The sequence below is a fragment of the Dipodomys merriami genome, unplaced genomic scaffold, assembly GCF_024711535.1.
Source record: "Dipodomys merriami isolate MVZ:Mamm:240054 unplaced genomic scaffold, mDipMer1.0.p SCAF_533, whole genome shotgun sequence".
NCBI lineage: Eukaryota > Metazoa > Chordata > Mammalia > Rodentia > Heteromyidae > Dipodomys > Dipodomys merriami.
This window is the reverse complement of record NW_027206106.1, coordinates 213470-230980: the sequence shown is the minus strand read 5'-3', so window position 1 is coordinate 230980 and position 17511 is coordinate 213470. Positions and strand designations below refer to the sequence as shown.

Here is a 17511-nt window from a genome sequence, read left to right as displayed (position 1 = left end):
AAACTTGCAAAAGGATTTTTTGTACAACTAAGACCTGTTTGAATGAAAATATAAATGTTCAGAGATGTATGAAAAGGATTAAGTGAAGTGTTAATATTATGTAAGTTTTTAGAAAATGTTGCCAGTCTGGTGGGAGTAATATTATGTACTTCTTGTTCCCTTGTTTTAATAAATAATAATCCAAGCTGGGCACCCATGGCTCATGCCTGTGATCCTCGCTACTCGGGAGGCTGAGATCTAAGCATCACAATTCAAAGCCAACTTGTGAGCTTATCTCCAGTTAAACACCAGAAAATCAGAAGTGCAACAATGTCTCAAAGTGGGAGAGCACAAGTCTTGAGCAAAAATCTCAGGGACAGGGCCCAGGTCCTGAGTTCATGGCCCATGATTGACTACTACTACTACTACTAATAATAATAATAATAACAACAACTACTACTACAATAATAATAGTAATGCTTCAGGTTCTTTCAATGACTGAAACAGAAATTTTTTTAAAGTGTTTCTTTTTATCCCTTGTAGTCAAAAGGTCAGTGAAAAATAATCTACCTTTTAAGATACATGTAGTGTGTTAAAAATAATTGTTTCTATATGCCTAAAATTGTTCATTTGTACACTTACGTAGTAGTATAGTTTCTTCTGGGCAGACTGAACACTTTGGTTTGTGTTGAACAAAGAAAATTATATGCTCTTGTTATCTGTGCTTTAATTTAGATGCTTAATGGCTCTTAATGTTACAAAATAAGTTTATTATTATATTATAATCTCTTTTGTATTGTATTGTCTTGCTCTTCTGTATTTGTGGTGATATGGTCATAGTTTATGAAAACAATAATCCCTAAGAAATAGGTCATTAACAGTAGTTAACGATTACTTGTGATCCATGATAATGACTGATTTCTTTGGGATTATTACAGTTATAAACCATAATTACAGATTATTACAACAATAATTATTTTGTTAAGGAAAAATGTTCTGTACTTGAACAGCTGCTAAAAACAAGTGCCCTGAACATTTCAGAATAGAGAAGTGGAACATTTATCGTGGGAATCTACTCTCAGAAAATGAAATTTAAAAATTATAGATATGGAGTTCATATCAGATTTTTTTCTAAATGCATTTTAGATTTTTATGTTTTCCTGATTCTTAAACTTTATTGATGCAGTTCTGTTACCGAACTAGATTCTTTTTCTTTTTTGGTGTAAGCCAAAAGTATCCATGATGCTTTAAAATACGTACATGTACTGAGTAGTGAGATGGATACTATAGTCAGGCACTACTACCTCCCACAGTTGTGTGTGTGTGTACACAATAAGATTGCCAAAAGCTATTGTAGTTTTCAGTATATGGTGCCATTTTATATATTGTAGTCCTCATGCTATACTTTAGTTTGCTAGATGACTTTTATAAAACTGCAAGTTTGTTCCCTTGACCTACTTCTCTCCATTTTCTCCCTCTCCCTGCCTCTGTAAGCAGAGTTCTGCAATTTCTAGATATCCATTTTTTTGATTCTTCATATAAGTGAGACCATGCAATAATTTTCTGTGTTTGGCATGTCTCAAAATACCTTGAGTTTGCTAGGATGGTGCTCTACCACTTCAGCTACACCCAAAGGGGCCTCCCCCTTTTTTTGCTTTAGTTACTCTTTGAATAGAGTGTGACATTTTTGCCCAAGCTGGCTTGAAGCATAGACTTCCTGTTTCATGCCTTTTACATCATTGGGATTACTGCTGGGACCAGAATACCTGTCTCATAATAGTAGTAAGATGGGGGTCTTGTCAGCCTTGTGTCTGGGCTGGCCCCACACCCAGATCCCCCAGTCTGTGCCTCCTGAGCAGTGGGAATACAAGATGCCATGCCTCTGGGCTTGGGACTGTTTTTGTTTGAATGGTGCGAGTTTAAAATTGTTCGGGTTTAGGGGATAGTTTATCATTATGTTTTAGCTAATAATCTGAAGCTAACTTTTAGCTTAAGGTCCTAAGAGTCAGGACATAGCTGCTTTTCAGTTCCTTGTACAATGAAGTCATTGCTTTCTAAAGCAAGAAGAGAATAAACATGCACTCGTTTTCTCTAATAAACTTCCTTTTAAAATTTACCATTATTTTTTAAAAAAGGTTTCAATTTTCATGTACTGTTTTTTCATGAATAACACAAATTTTCTTTTTGGCAAAACAAAACAAAACTTTTAACAAGTCTTATATCTAGATTACAGAATCTAGATGTAAAACTTCTCCAGCAAATGCTATTGTTCTTCACTCAGTTTTGGTTTCCCAAAGTAATATTTGTGTTGTTACATTTGTGTCACTGTTTAAAAGCTGTTAACTTGCCATCTTGTGGCTAACTCAGCTGTCATTGTCTTGCACTGTAGAAAGCTCAGACTTTTTAAAAATCTGGCTAGAAAATTAAAGGGAATAAATCAGTTATCATTATTCTGTATTATGTTCCAAACAGAAGCAGTTTCAAAGTGATCAGACTAGCCCCATGACAATGACACTGATGCTCAGAAGTGAGGCTGGTACTGGGTCATAGAACCCTCCCTCTATCCTTCCTTCCCTTTTTTCTTTATTAAATTTTGGAGACATCTCACCATGTAGCCCAAGCTGGTCTTGAATTCATTATCCTCTTGCCTCAGGCTCCAAAATGCTGGGATTACAGGCATGTACCACCACACACTAGACATTAATTCAGCATTTCATTTTTAAATTTAATTGTTATACTAAGTTTTCATGGTAGATATTTTTCTCCACTTTGCAAGTAAAAGTTCTTAAGAATTAGAGGTAAAGTGGCGCTGTAGCTCAAGTGGTAGAGTGCTCACCTTGAGCTGAAGAGCTGAGGGACAGCGCCCAGACCCAGAGTTCAAGTCCCACGACCGACAAAAAAAAAATAAAAAATTAAACAAATTTTAAAAAAAGAATTAAAGAGGTAAGTAACTTGAGCTAAACAGCAAATTAGAACTGGGATTCGGATGTACTTTTGACTAGCTCTAAAATCTACCACTTTCACTGTTTAAATGACATGGTGAACTTATCAGCTCTCCGCTTTCTGCCAACAACTGAATTCATAATTGTTGATCACCTTTTTTTGGAAGAATAAATCATTTAGATAATTTGGGAGTTTTCTCCAAAGTAAAGTTAACCTCTATCAATACTTGTTAAACCTTTTTCTCCCATGTGTGTTAGGACGTCTTGCATGGCTGGTGTACTTGGTTGGTACAGTTGTAGGAGGAAGACTAACATACACTAGTACAGACGAACATGATGCTATGGACGGAGAATTGTCCTGCCGGTGAGTAATAGTCATGGAGTTGATAAGAATTTACTAAATAGTTAATACAATTGGTTATTGGGAATAGGGGGTAAAGCATTTTGTATTGGCCTTTTGAGAAAAGTATTCTGTCCTTTTTTATTGCTGAGAAAAATCAAAGCTCAGAGGCTAATTTTCAAGTGAAATCTTTAATAAATGATAAACTCAAATATTGTTTAAACATTTGTCCAAATAATAATATAAAGATTTAGGTTGCATTTTACTACTTAGGATCTGATAAAGCATACAGAAGTGGGGGCATTGGCATGGTGGCAAAATTGGGGTAAAGGGCATCAGTCATCAAAAAATTTATTAATTTTTGGCATGATGGCATAATGGTATATGCCTGTAGTCTCAGCACTAAGGAAGAAGGAGGATCCAAAGATCAGGGCAGCCTGGGCTACAAGTTTAAGGCCAAGTTTAGCTATGTAGGGAGAGACTTGCTCACTAAACAACAAGTAGGTACTAGTGATTCAGCACAAGCTTTCCCTTTAAGAAAAAAAAAATCTTTCAACTAGTGATCATGTTTTTTTGTTTTTTTGTTTTTTGTTGGTCATGGGGCCTGAACTCTGGGCCTGGGTGCTGTCCCTCAGCTCTTCAGCTCAAGGCAAGTGCTCTACCACTTGAGCCACAATCTCACTTCCAGCTTTTTCTGCTTCTGTGGGCCTCATGCATGCGAGGCAAGCACTCTACCACTGAGCCACCTTCCCAGCTTTTTTTTCCAACATACCAATTCCAAAATAGGGAAAATTCTTTTTGTTGTTGTTGTGTCAGTTGTGGGGCTTGACCTCAGGGCCTGGGCTCTGTCCCTGAGCTCTTTTGCTCAAGTCTAGTGCTCTACCACTTTGAGCCACAACTCTGCTTCTGGTATTCTGGTGGTTAATTGGAGATAAGAGTAGCTAGGTTCACACCACCAGCACCTGGCAGGAAAATTCTCATATGTAAATATTATAACATATATATATATATATATATATATATATATATATGCAAGTTTATATGTTAATGTTTTTGGTGTGTGTGTGTGTGTGTGTGTGTGTGTGTGTGTGTGTGTGTGTGTGTGTGTGTGTGTTTGTGCCAGTTCTGGGGCTTGAACTCAGGTCTTGATGCTCCCTCTTAAGTTTTTTTGCTCAAGGCTTATGCTCTACCACTTGAGCCTCACCTTTTTTGGTGGTTAATTGGACATGAGTGTCATAAACTTTTCTGTCCAAGCTAGCTTTAACCAAAATCTCAGATCTCAGCCTCCTGAGTATCAACTATCACAGGCTGGAGCCATTGGTGCCCAGCTTATTTTTTTATTTTTACTGATTTGTTTATTGTTCCTCTTTTAAGAATATCTTCCTTTGATCTCTGTGTTTGAATGCCTAGAGACCTAGAGTTATTTTAAATGTCTTTCTTTGTATGAAGAGTCCTGTGTGTGTGTGTGTGTGTGTGTGTGTGTATGTGTGTGTGTGTGTCTGTCTGTCTGTGTCTGTGTCTGTGTCTGTGTCTGTGTCTGTGTCTGTGTCTGTCTGTCTCTCTTGTCTGTCTATCTGTGTCTGTCTTTGTTTGGGGGGTTTTTCTTGGCCAGTTGTAGGGCTTGAATATTCCTGAGTTTTTCTGTTCAAGGCTAGCACTCTACCACTTTGAGCCACAGTTCTGCTTTCCATTTTCTGGTAGCTAATTGGAGATAATAGTCTCGCAGACTTCCCTGCCAGGACTGGCTTTGAGCTACAATCCTCAGAGCTCAGCCTCCTGAATAGCTAAGCTTAGAGGTGTGAGCCCCAGTATGGGAGACTTACATGCTTTTTTGTTTTGTTTTGTTTTGTTTTGTCAGTTGTTTAGCTTGAACTCTGGGCCTGGGCACTGTCCCTGCGCTCTTCAGCTCAAGGCTAGAACTCTACTGCTTGAGCCACAGCACCACTTCCAGTTTTCTAGTGGTTTATTGGCGATAAGAGTCTCCCAAAGTTTCCTGCCTGGGCTGGCTTTGAACCGTGATCCACGGATCTCAGCCTCCTGAGTAGCTAGGATTACAGGTGTGAGCCACCAGGGCCAGGCGAGTTATGTGTTTTTTGAGAGTTTAAAATTAAAACGAAAAATAGTATTTGGGGCATACTATCATTTTGATAAAGACCCTTTAAGTCTTTTTAACTAACATGTTTGATATATGTATACTGCATGTGTATTTTCAACTTTTTTTTACAAAACAAATATAATGTAAGCTAAAATGGAAATAATCTCTGACTCATTTGGGATATTAGGTTTTTAAATGCTTAGAATAATGTCTGTCACACGGTAAGTGACCCAGTAAATGGTATGTTTTACACACACACACATCTGAGTTGCATGTGGCTTTATGACCCAGTGAGTTATATAAAAGCCATCCTTGGCCGCCTTCTCGTAGCTCTCACACAGTAGATGGGTGTTCTTTTTGTAGTCTGTTTTATGTCACACCTGTTATTTTTGTTTTGCTGTTATTGCTGCTGGTAGTGATGTTAATGATTCCTTGGACTGTGGTTCTTCTTCTTCTCCAAGTAAAGATTTTATTGCTTTGTATTTTTGTACCTCCACCAAGAGTTCTTTGCTCAGAGTAACTGTTCCTCATTGCTTTTCATGACCTTTCCCCCATGGGTTAAAATCTGATTCTCCTTGATCTGCACTGCCTTTCTCATTATTCTTGTGTCCTATCACGGGCTGCTGGGTAGTTTTTAAAGTACTCCTCTCTAGTGAGCTATGTATGCTTCCTTCTTTCTCAACATTTCCTTTGCCTTACTCCATCCCAAAACATTAGGATTTCTTGCTAATTAGTCTATAGCATTTGTTACTTGTCATTCTTTATTCTAATTTCTCATGTTACTGGTTTTCTTTGATAGAATATGGATTTATAAAAGGCTTAGCTCACTGTTGTATTTTGAATACCTAGTGCACACTAGACATAGAGCTGTTCCTCAAATATTTGTTGTTTTCTTAATATTCAAATATTTGTTGATGTAGTCAATATTGTAAATTGTGTTTTCAGTGGAATCCAAAGTAATTATCCAATAGCTATTGCGTTGTATTTGAAATGATGGGCTTATATGTTGAGCAAAGACTATTTGTGACTTGCTCCTTTCCATCTTTTTTAGCTTAAAATTTAAAATAAAGTAAAAATAGATAATGGACACAAAGCTGAAACTGGGAGTGAATACTGTTTATATACATGTGTATATGTGTATGGATGTATATATGTAAAATACAAGTCTTATGTACTTGGTAGAAGTGATCAAAAACTCTGAAGAACATTGTGACTGAAACTTAGAGCTGTCCCCAGTATCTGTTCCTCCTTGTGTTGTAGTAATTGAGTCCCTGATGGTTTTGCTGGGCAAATGTCCACACAGAAGGAAAACTAGGTTTGCTAGGCTATCCTGTAGTTCGGAATGGTTAGTAGTTGTGATCTGGGCAGGCGGATGCGGGTGAGTGTGATGTCTACATCTATGTGGAGTGGATAGTAGCTTTAGCTGAAGAAGATGGAAGGAACCCAAGACAGGCCATGAAGCAGGAGCCAGCCCTGAGTACAGACACAAAGCGTGAATCCGTGTTTGCCAGTAAGGTTCAGGATGGAGTCTGATTGGATGGACATAAGCTACTAAAAATGTGCTTGTGTGACTTCACATGTACTGCATGTGTGGAAGAAACTAGATAACATCAGGACCCTGCAGGACTGCTTTCTGGCAGAGTAGAGGAGTTACTCTTTCCTTACCCAGCATGTCTATCTCTGTCTCTCTCTCCAGAAGTGGCTGTGATATACTAATTTTGTTAGAACAGTAACCCACCGTGAAATTTTAATGGAAACAAGTAATATTAGAGAATTTCTTACTTTTTTTTTTTTCAATTGTTGTTGTTGGTTGTGGGGCTTGAACTCAGGGCCTGGGTGCTGTTCCTGAGTTCTTTTTGCTCAAGGCTAGTGCTCTACCACTTTCAGCCATAGCTCCACTTCTGGTTTTCTGAGGATTAGCTGGAGATGAGTCTTCATGGACTTTCCTGCCTGGGCTGGCTTTGAACTGTGATCCTTAGATCTCAGCCTTCTGAGTAGCTAGGATTATAGATGCATATAGGCATTGTGTCTTTCTGTTCATCTCCTAAGAATATCTTCCTTGGATCTCATTGTGTGTGACTGCCTAGAGACCTGTAGTTATTTTAGTTTATTTTAAATGTCTTGCTTTGTACCAAGAGGCTTCTGTGTTGTGTGTGTGTCTTTGTTTTGGGTTTTGTTTGTTTTGTTTCCTTTGGGGGTGGGGAGCAGTTATGGGGCTTTAATATCCCTGAGCTCTTTTTGTTCAAGGCAAGCACTCTGCCACTTTGAGCCACAGCTCCACTTCTGGTTTTCTGGTGGTTAATTGGAGATATGAATTGAACTGCCTGGGCTGGCTTTGAACTGCAGTCCTCAGATCTACCTTCCTGAGTAAGCTAGGTTTAAGGCATGAGTCACCAGCTCTTGGCAAATTTCTTCTTTTAAAATTCAAAACTTAAGTATTTTCTTACTTGAATTAAGAATTTTATCTAGGACATTGCCTCTAACTTTCAGTTTGCTAAAAATACTTTCTAGTAATAATAAGTAGAAAACTTATGATTTATAACTAGTAAGAGTATTGGGACTATTTCATTTTGTCAAGATAATCTAGGTTTATTTTTAGGCCAAACTTTTATGACTCATTATGAGTGATAGAACTTGATGAAGTTCTTGATAGTTAACTTTGAGATAGTGATCCTAAAATGTTTATTAAGGACACATGTAGTGTCCTTTTAATGAAAATACACTTCTGTGTTTCCTTATGGCTGAGTGTATACTCTATATGCCATGTGTTACATATGTAAAATTTGTGTAAAATAATGTTTGTACATGTATACGTTTATAATTGTATGTACATATGTGACTATCTTAGGAGAAAATGATTAGAAGGAGTTAGACCAAACTATAGCATATTTCAGAGGTAGGATTCCATCTGACTTGAAAAGTATTTTCTTTATATGCTTTAAAGTAATCCTAAATCTGTGATAAATGTTTTAATGTTGTTTCTGTAAGGACTTGTCCTGAAACATTGTTTCCTTTGTGGAAAGAGTTTTTCAGCTTATATCTTTAATGGACACCAGATTGCCTCAGTCTTCTAATGAGAAAATAGAACTTGCAATTCTGTGGTTCTTGGATCAGTTTCGTAAAACATATGTTGGTGATCAACTTCAAAGAACCTCAAAGGTAAGTTTTACTGATAAGAGATTTTTTAAATGTTATTAGAGATAAAGATGCACTTATAATAGCTGTGAGCCAAATGATGTGGATTTCTGCAAAAAGAAATTTAATTGATCAATTTAACTCATTTGTTTAATTGATATTGAAAAGCAATGTAGAATCAATTTGCTTGTTTTACACTTACATTTACCTTTTTTGTGGGATGAATAACAGAAAGGTAAATATTTTTAAATGGACTAGGATGATTTTAAATACTTCAGTGGTTGTTGCAAGAATGGAAACAGGATTTGCCTTTTGGTTGTTCTGTGGTTTTTGAAGATGTATGTAGTTTTTAGTTTATTGAACTGATTCCTTGATTAGGAAAATTAGATAAGTACTTGACAGTTGCAGTTAAATCACTGCAGTGTGGAGAATATTTATCATATGATCACTGAAAGATTAGCACCAGGAAGGGTAGATGAATTCATTTTGAGGAATAATGTAGAGGTTATTGAAGGCATTTATGTGAACCCTGAGCAGATACTTTGTTTTATCCTTAGCTCTCTATATTCTTGGATTCTGTAACCCACGGATTCAACCAACTATGGATGGAAAATGATAAAAAAAAAAGGACACTATGTTTGTACAGACACATATACACACAAACTTCTTTCTAGTCAATATTATTTCAGTAGTACAGGAACACATCTGCATAGACTTTACATCCATACTGAATGTTACAAGTAGTCTGGAGATGATGTAAAGTGTGTGAAGATGTGTGTAGGTTATATGTAAACTTTGTACCAATTTATCTGACTCAAGCACTTGAAGACTTTATAAACCCCCACGGCTCCTTGAACCAGTCCCCTTCAGTACAGAGATGTGACTAATGATCCGGAGTAAAATTTGTGAGATTTTTCTGCTTTTTTTACTTTTTTCTAGGATAGAAAGAAAACTTCTTTCTAAAACTTCTCTAGAGAAGTCTTAAGGATACACTTATCTTGTTTAGATTTGTTTCAGTGATGTTGAAGGACTACTTTTTGAAAATCCTAGAAAATTAAGCTTCCTTTCCCCCCTCCCTCCCTTCTCAACTCCTTGCTTCCCTCTGTTCCTTTTCTGTTTGAACTCAGGGCCCTTTGCTACCTTGGTTAGCCCTCTACCACTCGAGTCTTTCCTCCAGCCCAGCTTGTGCTAGCTAATAGGAGATGGTTTGCATGGACTTTTCTGTCTGGGCTGCCCTTAAGCCTTTATCCTCAAGATCTTAGCCCTCTGAGCAGCTAGAACTACAATAATTTGCCACTAGGGTATGGCCTCATGTAAGTTTCCTTGTATTAGGGAATTTACCTTAACCTTTAGTTTATTTATAACTTTTTGATGATAATTTTATAATAGAGTGAAAAATTACCTGTTCTAAGCTCATCAATTAGCCAATGTTAGGTAAAAATTTTCTTTGCTTTTTAAGGATATACTGTATCTCAATGCTTCCTTTCTAAAACATTGTGATTTGTTACATAGCATAAAGTTTATACATAATGCCTCTTTTTTACTCCCAGATGTGCTTCTCAAAGATTAAATATAAGTCAAATTATGATAATTGTCTTATTTAATGCACTCAAAGAACTTGTTTTGCTTTTGTAAAAGTGAGTACTTTTGAAACATTGCTAATCCCGTGTTCATTTATTTGGTCTGGATTTTAAGTCAGAATAGTATAATGTGGAGTAGAAATGCCTGTAATTATTATCTTTAAAGTACTAGGAAAAAATAGAAAATGTGACTCATTGTTTTAGAGCAGGAGTTGGATTTTCAATTTTTTTATTTGAGATATATACATAAATAAATATACATGTGACTTTATGAAAGAAAACTATGAAAAGAGTGAACTTTTTTCCTTTCTCCTTTTTGAAAAATTTTACATATTAGGAAAAAGTAGGTGATATCAGACTGGTATTGATTCTTTTATTATAGCTAACATTTTTGGTTCAATCTTACTGTTATCGGAGTTTAGTCTTAAGTTATCTTTATTTCTAGGGTACTTATATTAGTAAGTTTTTGTCATTGTGATAAAATAACTGAACGATTAGGGGAAGGATTACTTGGCCCATAGTTTGAGTCTGTGGTCTCTTGGCCTCTTTACTGTGGGTCTGTGGTGAGGCACCGGGCATTACAGTAGCAGAGGCAGAGCCGTTCACCCGCAGTATCCAGAAACAGAGATACACAGAGGAATGGTCTGGGGACAAGATAGGCCCAATAACTGACTTCCTTCAGCTCAGCCTCACTCCTAACAGTCCACTCAACCTGTACACTCATCAGTGGGTTAATCCATTGATGAAGTCAGAACCTTCATGAGCCAATCACTGCTATCAAAGCCTTCAACATGTGAGCCTTTAGAAAATGGTTCTAGATTCAGGTCATACGTTCCTATTGCATAACCCAAAGTGAAGCTGAAGCTTCCCGATTTTCATTTTTCTACGGCTTCTTTGCTGATCTTAGTAGAAACCAAGTTTTGGGAGGTCTTAGTATGTACTTATACTCTTCTCAGAAATGTTCATGCTTTCTATTCCTTACCACAGGCCTGCAAGGCTGGTATTACTATTCCAGTTTTACTAATGGAAAAATAGACTATCATTAGTACCACACATAGGTGACCCTCCACTTCCATGGGTTCCACACACATGGATTCAGCTAACTGTGGATCAGAACTACTCAAAAAAGAAGAACCAGGTGTGGCGGCAGTCGGCCAAGGCTTGCCTGCACAAAAAGCATGAGCCCTGTCTCAAAAGTAAACTCAATGAAGAGGTCCAAGAGCATTGCTCAAGTGGTAGAGTACCTGCTTAGCAAGCATAGGCCCTGAGTTCAAGCCCCAGTAGCATAAATATATATTCAAAGAAGAAAACTGCATTTACATTGGCCATGTAGTTTTTTTTTTGTCTTTTCATTATTCCCTAGATAACACAGTGTAACGACTATTTGCCTAGTACTTACATTGTAGTTGGTACTATAAGTGCATGAGGAATGATTTAAAATTACATGAAAATGAGTGCAAATTCTGTGCCATTTTTGCATAAGGAATTTGGGCTCCTGCAGATCTTGTTAGCTGTGGAGAATTGTGGATCCAGTCTTTCATGGAGAGCTAGGGCATATTCTTCCTTGGTAAGGCAGATTAGGTAGAAATTAGTTCTTGGTGAGTGAGTGTGTTGTCTGATTCTAAATTGTAGCCCCAAAGTGGAAAGTAGTAGATGGTAACAAGTGAATAAGTTTAATAATTAGAGTACATTTACGTTGTTCTAGGAAGTGTAGTAGGCACTTTTAACATACATTGTTCCTACACATTTCACCAGCTTCATGCTTAAGAACCCATACTTAACAATATATGCATTAACTTTCTTCCAACTAACCTAGCAGTTTGCTTTCTATTAATTCTGAGTATTAGAAAAAAATAATTCCCTCTGCCTAGGACAATTCCTTTCTGTCTGTGTTATGTAGCACCTGTCTATCCCTCCTGCAGCATTCATTACACTGCATTGTAATTGTTACCAGTGCATGTAGGGGCTGCAATTTTGATTGGTACCATATCTGCCTTGTTCATTATTGTCAACCCCAAGGACCTGGTGTGTGGCTTGTATGTTTTCTACTAACGTCAATGTTTGTATTTAGTAGAATTCTATAGCATTGAGGCTAGATTTCCTGTTCAGTACTCTGAACAAGAGTTTATAGGAAAATGATGCTGACTTGAGTAAAATTATCCAATTTTAAGCATCTTAAAAGTTTATAAAAACTTACATATATATATGTATAAAAAACAAAATACTATTGATATAAATTGCTTTAGAGAAAAAGGTAAAATCACTAAGGAGTCCTTAGTGATGTGTATGATAGAATTATGTCCTCTGGCAAAAGAGTAGCTGTAAACACTGAATAGTTAGTCCATGCTAAGTGATCCTTTCCTTTTGACGTCAAAATCTAGAAGTCCAGATTATGAGCATCAAGAACTCCTGGTGTGTAAATACCTTATGTCCTTGTAAATCTGTGGAATAACTTAGAATTTTTATTAAGATGATAAATGCTCGTTGATACATTTTTAAGCTGTCTAAACTCAAAAAAGGAATTATCTCAACTTTCTTTTTCTTATATCCATTTCTGAATTGTTTGATGTAATTACTCTTGCTATTCAGTTTTTCTCCTGCTGTTAAGTACACATGTGAAGCAGCAGATGGCATTCTCTCCCTATAATTGTTAAGTCTTCCTGGGTGTTGTGTTAGTAACAGTTACTATTTTATTATTCAAGTGCTTCCCTACTCAACAGTAACAGTAACTTAAGTTGAAATTGAAAATAACAATCCAATGTGGCAGTGAATGTATTATTAGGCTCCACTTCCGACACTTAGATATATTTTGATTATTGTTGAAACACATCTTTTATGCTTGATACATACTTTTTTCAAAAAGTATTTAGGAAGAACAGTCACAAGAAAACTGTCTCTTATGCATAGAGTTATCACTGTGGTTTTTTAAAAAAGGAAGATAGGTACCAGTGGCTCACATCTCTAACACTAGCTACTCAGAAGGCGGAAATCTAGGGATCGTTGTTCAAAGCCAGCTGGACAGGGAAGCCTGTGAGACTTGAGCTCCAGTGAAGCTATTAGCAGCAAGAAGCTGTTTGTGGAGCTGTGACTCAAGGGGTAGAGTTGCTAGCCTTGAACAAAAAAGGTAAGGGACAATGTCCAGGCCCTGAGTTCAAGCCCCAGCACAGAGGAAAATGGTGTCAGTTTTAATATTTTAAACAACAGACATTTAAATTGTTAAATATTTTAATGTTTGAGAAAGTGCCTGCACAGCTCAGGTTATATTCTGAAGCCGGATTGTTAGAGATTAGTGTTCAGTGGCCTTAATTTTTTTTCTGTTCAGTGTGTCTAAACTTTGTAAGCTTCATTTTCTAGCTTCCCTTAGATTGCTGCACACTGTAAAAATACATCAGAATCTCTTTTTGTGATAGTGTTACTTGCCCTAGATTTTTCTTTTGGTAAAGTGATCACTGCTTATAATTCCAGTTAATGTTTATACTGCTAGTTTTATTGCTCATGGATTTCCTCTTCAAACAGTCAAACAACATATCTAATACATATGCATTAGTATTCAGACAAGCCCTTTAAAAATTATTTCTCTATATCCCTTTGCATTTAACTCATCCTATATAAGATATATTCACTATAAAATATTCTATAGCTTATTTAAGAGGCTAATTATCTTATTAGATGAATTCCTATTTTTTAAATGCTCTATAGAGCTGAGGGACAGTGCCCAGGCCCAGGCCCCATGACCGGACCCAAAAAAAAAAAAAGAACCTAGAAGGTGATAATTTTTTCTGGATTCATAAGTTTTTGTCTCATATATTCCAACTTTTATGCTTGAAATTTTTAAGTGAGTCTCAGAAACTGAAGTAATATGAGTAAAAAAAAAAGAGATTACATGTAATGTACTGAGATATACTTTTTTTTTTCTGTCGGTAGTGGGGCTTGAACTCTGGGCCTGGGCGCTGTCCCTCAGCTCTTCAGCTCAAGGCTAGTGCTCTACCACTTGAGTCACAGCCCCACTTCCAGCTTTTTCTGCTTATGTGGTACTGAGGAATGGAACCCAGGGCCTCATTCATGCAAGGCAAGCACTCTACCACTGAGCCACCTTCCCAGCCCGAGATATACCTTTTAATAGCCTTCAACATTGAGCACTCTCAGTTGATAGAGATTGTAGTTAATTACTAAATTTGACAACTCAAGTTTAACCTTCCCATTATGAGTGTGTAATTGTCCTTAATAGTTATTTTGTCTTGTAGAAATCATATACAAGATAATCTTTCTTCAAAAATTAAAAGATGAGACATATAAGCATTCTTTTCCTTGATAAAATTTTTGTAATTTAAATTTTATCCACAGTTCATGATCTATGTGTGATCTTACATATATTTTATAATCCTTTCATCTGGGGTAAGCATAGATATTCTTGAAAATGTAAAGACCACTAAATACCTTATTGACCAGTTTATAAGAAGGAGATAGGAAACTTTGATTATTAAAGTCTTGAGGTTAAATCTGCTGTCTTTTGAAAATATTCAAGTTGTTTAAAGAAAGGAAGGTCATTTGTAAATAAATGCATGAACTTCCTTTAAGGAAGTAAGAGTATTTGCTCATCTGAATTTCTAGTAGCAATGTGTTCATGTGAAGCTGGTACTAAAATTGTTATTTGGTGTTGGAGTAGTGATCAGTGGGAATCCAATACTGCATCTCTGAAAGTATTTTTCTTTTTGCTAATTGTTTGAATGGGACTGCTTGAAGGGAGTTAGTGTGAGAATGAACGGCTGCTCTGGAAACCCTGAACAAACCATCCCACGGCCGTATCTGCCTCAGTGCTGCTTAACCTGTTAGGTATTGTGAGCACCTGATGACTGCTACTAACCATTGGCGTTTGTAAATAAACGTGGTATTTCCAAAAGGGGCCTAGGCTTCCAAGATAGTGATCTCATAGTTTCCTACAAAACTGAATTATTTCATAATTTTCAGAGGTACTTACTACTTAACCTGGGTACTGTAGTGTAGAATATATAATACGTGTTATATGTTATATAATGTATATAGTACTGTATAAGATATAATTATAATATTACAGTATTAGTATTATATAGCATTATACAGTACTGTGTATATTATATGGTAATGTGTAATATTATATGTAATTACATAGACTATTTTGTTATATATATGATATAGTATGCTCTATATTACATAGAGAGTTCTACATATGGTATATAATATACAGTACATTTTTTTGTAGGGAAAGTACAAGAAAATAGTCATAGGACTAGTCAAGGCACTTTACTGTTTGGGGAATAATATGTATGTTTAGCCCAAGAGCCTCACACTAAGTAAACATTTAAATAATATATTGGGGTTGTATGTGTCTTCCATACATACTGTTCTGCTAATTCATGTTCTTATCTGGCAATCCAGGAAGAAAAATAAAAAAGTTAGGCTTACTGAAAAATACATGGGAATCCTAAGATTGAACTGCATGCTATTTTCAACTTACTCTGTATGGTTACAGTGAAGTAAACAGTAAATCTGAAGTATTAACAAAAAGAAGAAATATAATTTTAAAAAGTATTGTCTCAGCCAGGAGCCAGTGGCTCAGACTTATAAACCTAGCTACTCAGGAGGCTGAGATCTGAGTATTGCAATGTGAAGCTAGTCCAGGCAGAAAAGTTGGTGAGACCTTATCTCCAATAAACTACCAAAAAAATAAAAAAAGAGCCAGAAGCCGAGCTGTGGCTCAAGTGGTAGAGCACTAGCCTTGAGCAAAGCAAGCTTAGGAACAGCGCCAGAGCACATGCACGCATGCGCACGCACACACGCGTGCGCACACACACACACACACACACACACACACACAAACGTATTGTCTCTACTATTGAAACAACAGTTATTTTCTTGGTTGTATTTTGAAATTTTCCTTTCTGGTTATATCAATATGTGTTGTACAAAGTCAGTGAATTTGGTTGCGATGTTTAATGCTGAGTGAGTCTGAATATAGAGCTGGCTCAGTTCAGACTGTACTTTTGTTCTGTGTTCCACACAAATGTTTGTTCAGATGGTACTTTTAGTTTGTGCTCCATATAAATGGCTGCAAGGTGCATTTGTTAGATTTTCTACTGATTACAGAGAAAATCATGTGCTTTTTATGTTTCTGCTTATTTTATCAAACTTGCTACCTTTAGGTTGTGTAATGCCTCTTACCACCCTGTGGCAGTAATCTAAACAAATAGAAACTTCAGTAGAAATATAAGATATATAATAGCTAATTTTTATATTCCATCCAGTACATGTTTTTTCTTTCTTGTGAAAAGGCCAAGTTCTTTTTTTGCCTTAACAAAGGATAAATGAGAAATCTGAATGAGGCTCTTTTACTGTCCTAATGATTAATGATCACTGAATACTTCTGAAAGATTAACATTTTTCAGAGCTGCTAAAAAATATACTGTTTTATTTAATTATAAGAAAGTAAAGGCTCTTCACACTGACAGGTGGTGGAAATTAGCAGGCAGTTTTGAAATTGTGCTGTGCACGAGAAATTAGATCTCATTTTAATTCTGCTTTTCTCAACTAGCAAATGAGGTTAATGCCATACATATTCAGCTGATATGGATGAAGAAATTGATATAAAGTAGATCAACATAGCTACAGGGCTAGATTAATTTATAGGTAAAGAGGCAGTGATGAATGAAAGTAATGTAGTGGTGGTCACTAAACTCCTCTGCCACGAGGGGTTTGATAGCGTTAGCTGCTCATTAAAGGCATTGTCGGGGTGCATCAAATAGAAATTTGAAAAGGAATAGCCAACTAACCCCTAATTATCAAAATACAGAAAATACTAATTATGCCTTAATTAGCTTTTCTTTTAATGTACTGAAATTTGTTACTTTTTGTGTGGCACAAATGGATAGTTATATCAACAATAAATAGGTTGTTTTAATAACTTTCTTTTACCTCTGGGAAAACTACACTCCAATTTTTAATATGCAATAATGCTTCTCTCTAGCCTGTAGGAGATGAAAATTATTAAGTAGCTTTATTTTTTTTGAAGATTTTACAGCAGCTTTGGGAAGAATTATTTCACCATGCATCAATTACTTTTAATTGAACTGAATATTTTTCAGATTGTACCAAATGCCTCTCATTTAAGTTTAGCAGTAAGAGTCTAAGAAGGCGCCATAATGAGAATTGCACATAGCCTCTGCCATGTATTATAATAAGATAAGGGTAATTATTTATTTTCCATTGAAGAAACCCCAAGGTAGAAATTGTAAAGGTAGTTACCTTATTTATTTCTAGTCATTGTAGAGAAATAGAGGATATGTATTCTAGAAACTTCACATGTGATCTCTCTCTTTTCTAGAAATAAAGAATTCATCTATTTGGAATGAAGGTGCAGTTGTACAGTGAGAAGCTGGTGCGGCTCTTAATCTCAAAGATTAAGCT

General features: G+C 36.2%; 1 protein-coding gene across 3 annotated transcripts in view; it reads left to right on the top strand.

The window, feature by feature from the left end:
- Window positions 1-17511, top strand: part of Ranbp17 (RAN binding protein 17) — a 210906-nt gene that overhangs the window by 34472 nt on the left and 158923 nt on the right. For all 3 annotated transcript variants that reach the window (XM_069999204.1, XM_069999205.1, XM_069999203.1), the window contains exons 13-14: window positions 3180-3285; window positions 8380-8515. In XM_069999204.1, coding sequence (XP_069855305.1) covers window positions 3180-3285; window positions 8380-8515 — 242 coding nt within the window. The remainder of the gene's footprint in view (window positions 1-3179; window positions 3286-8379; window positions 8516-17511) is intronic.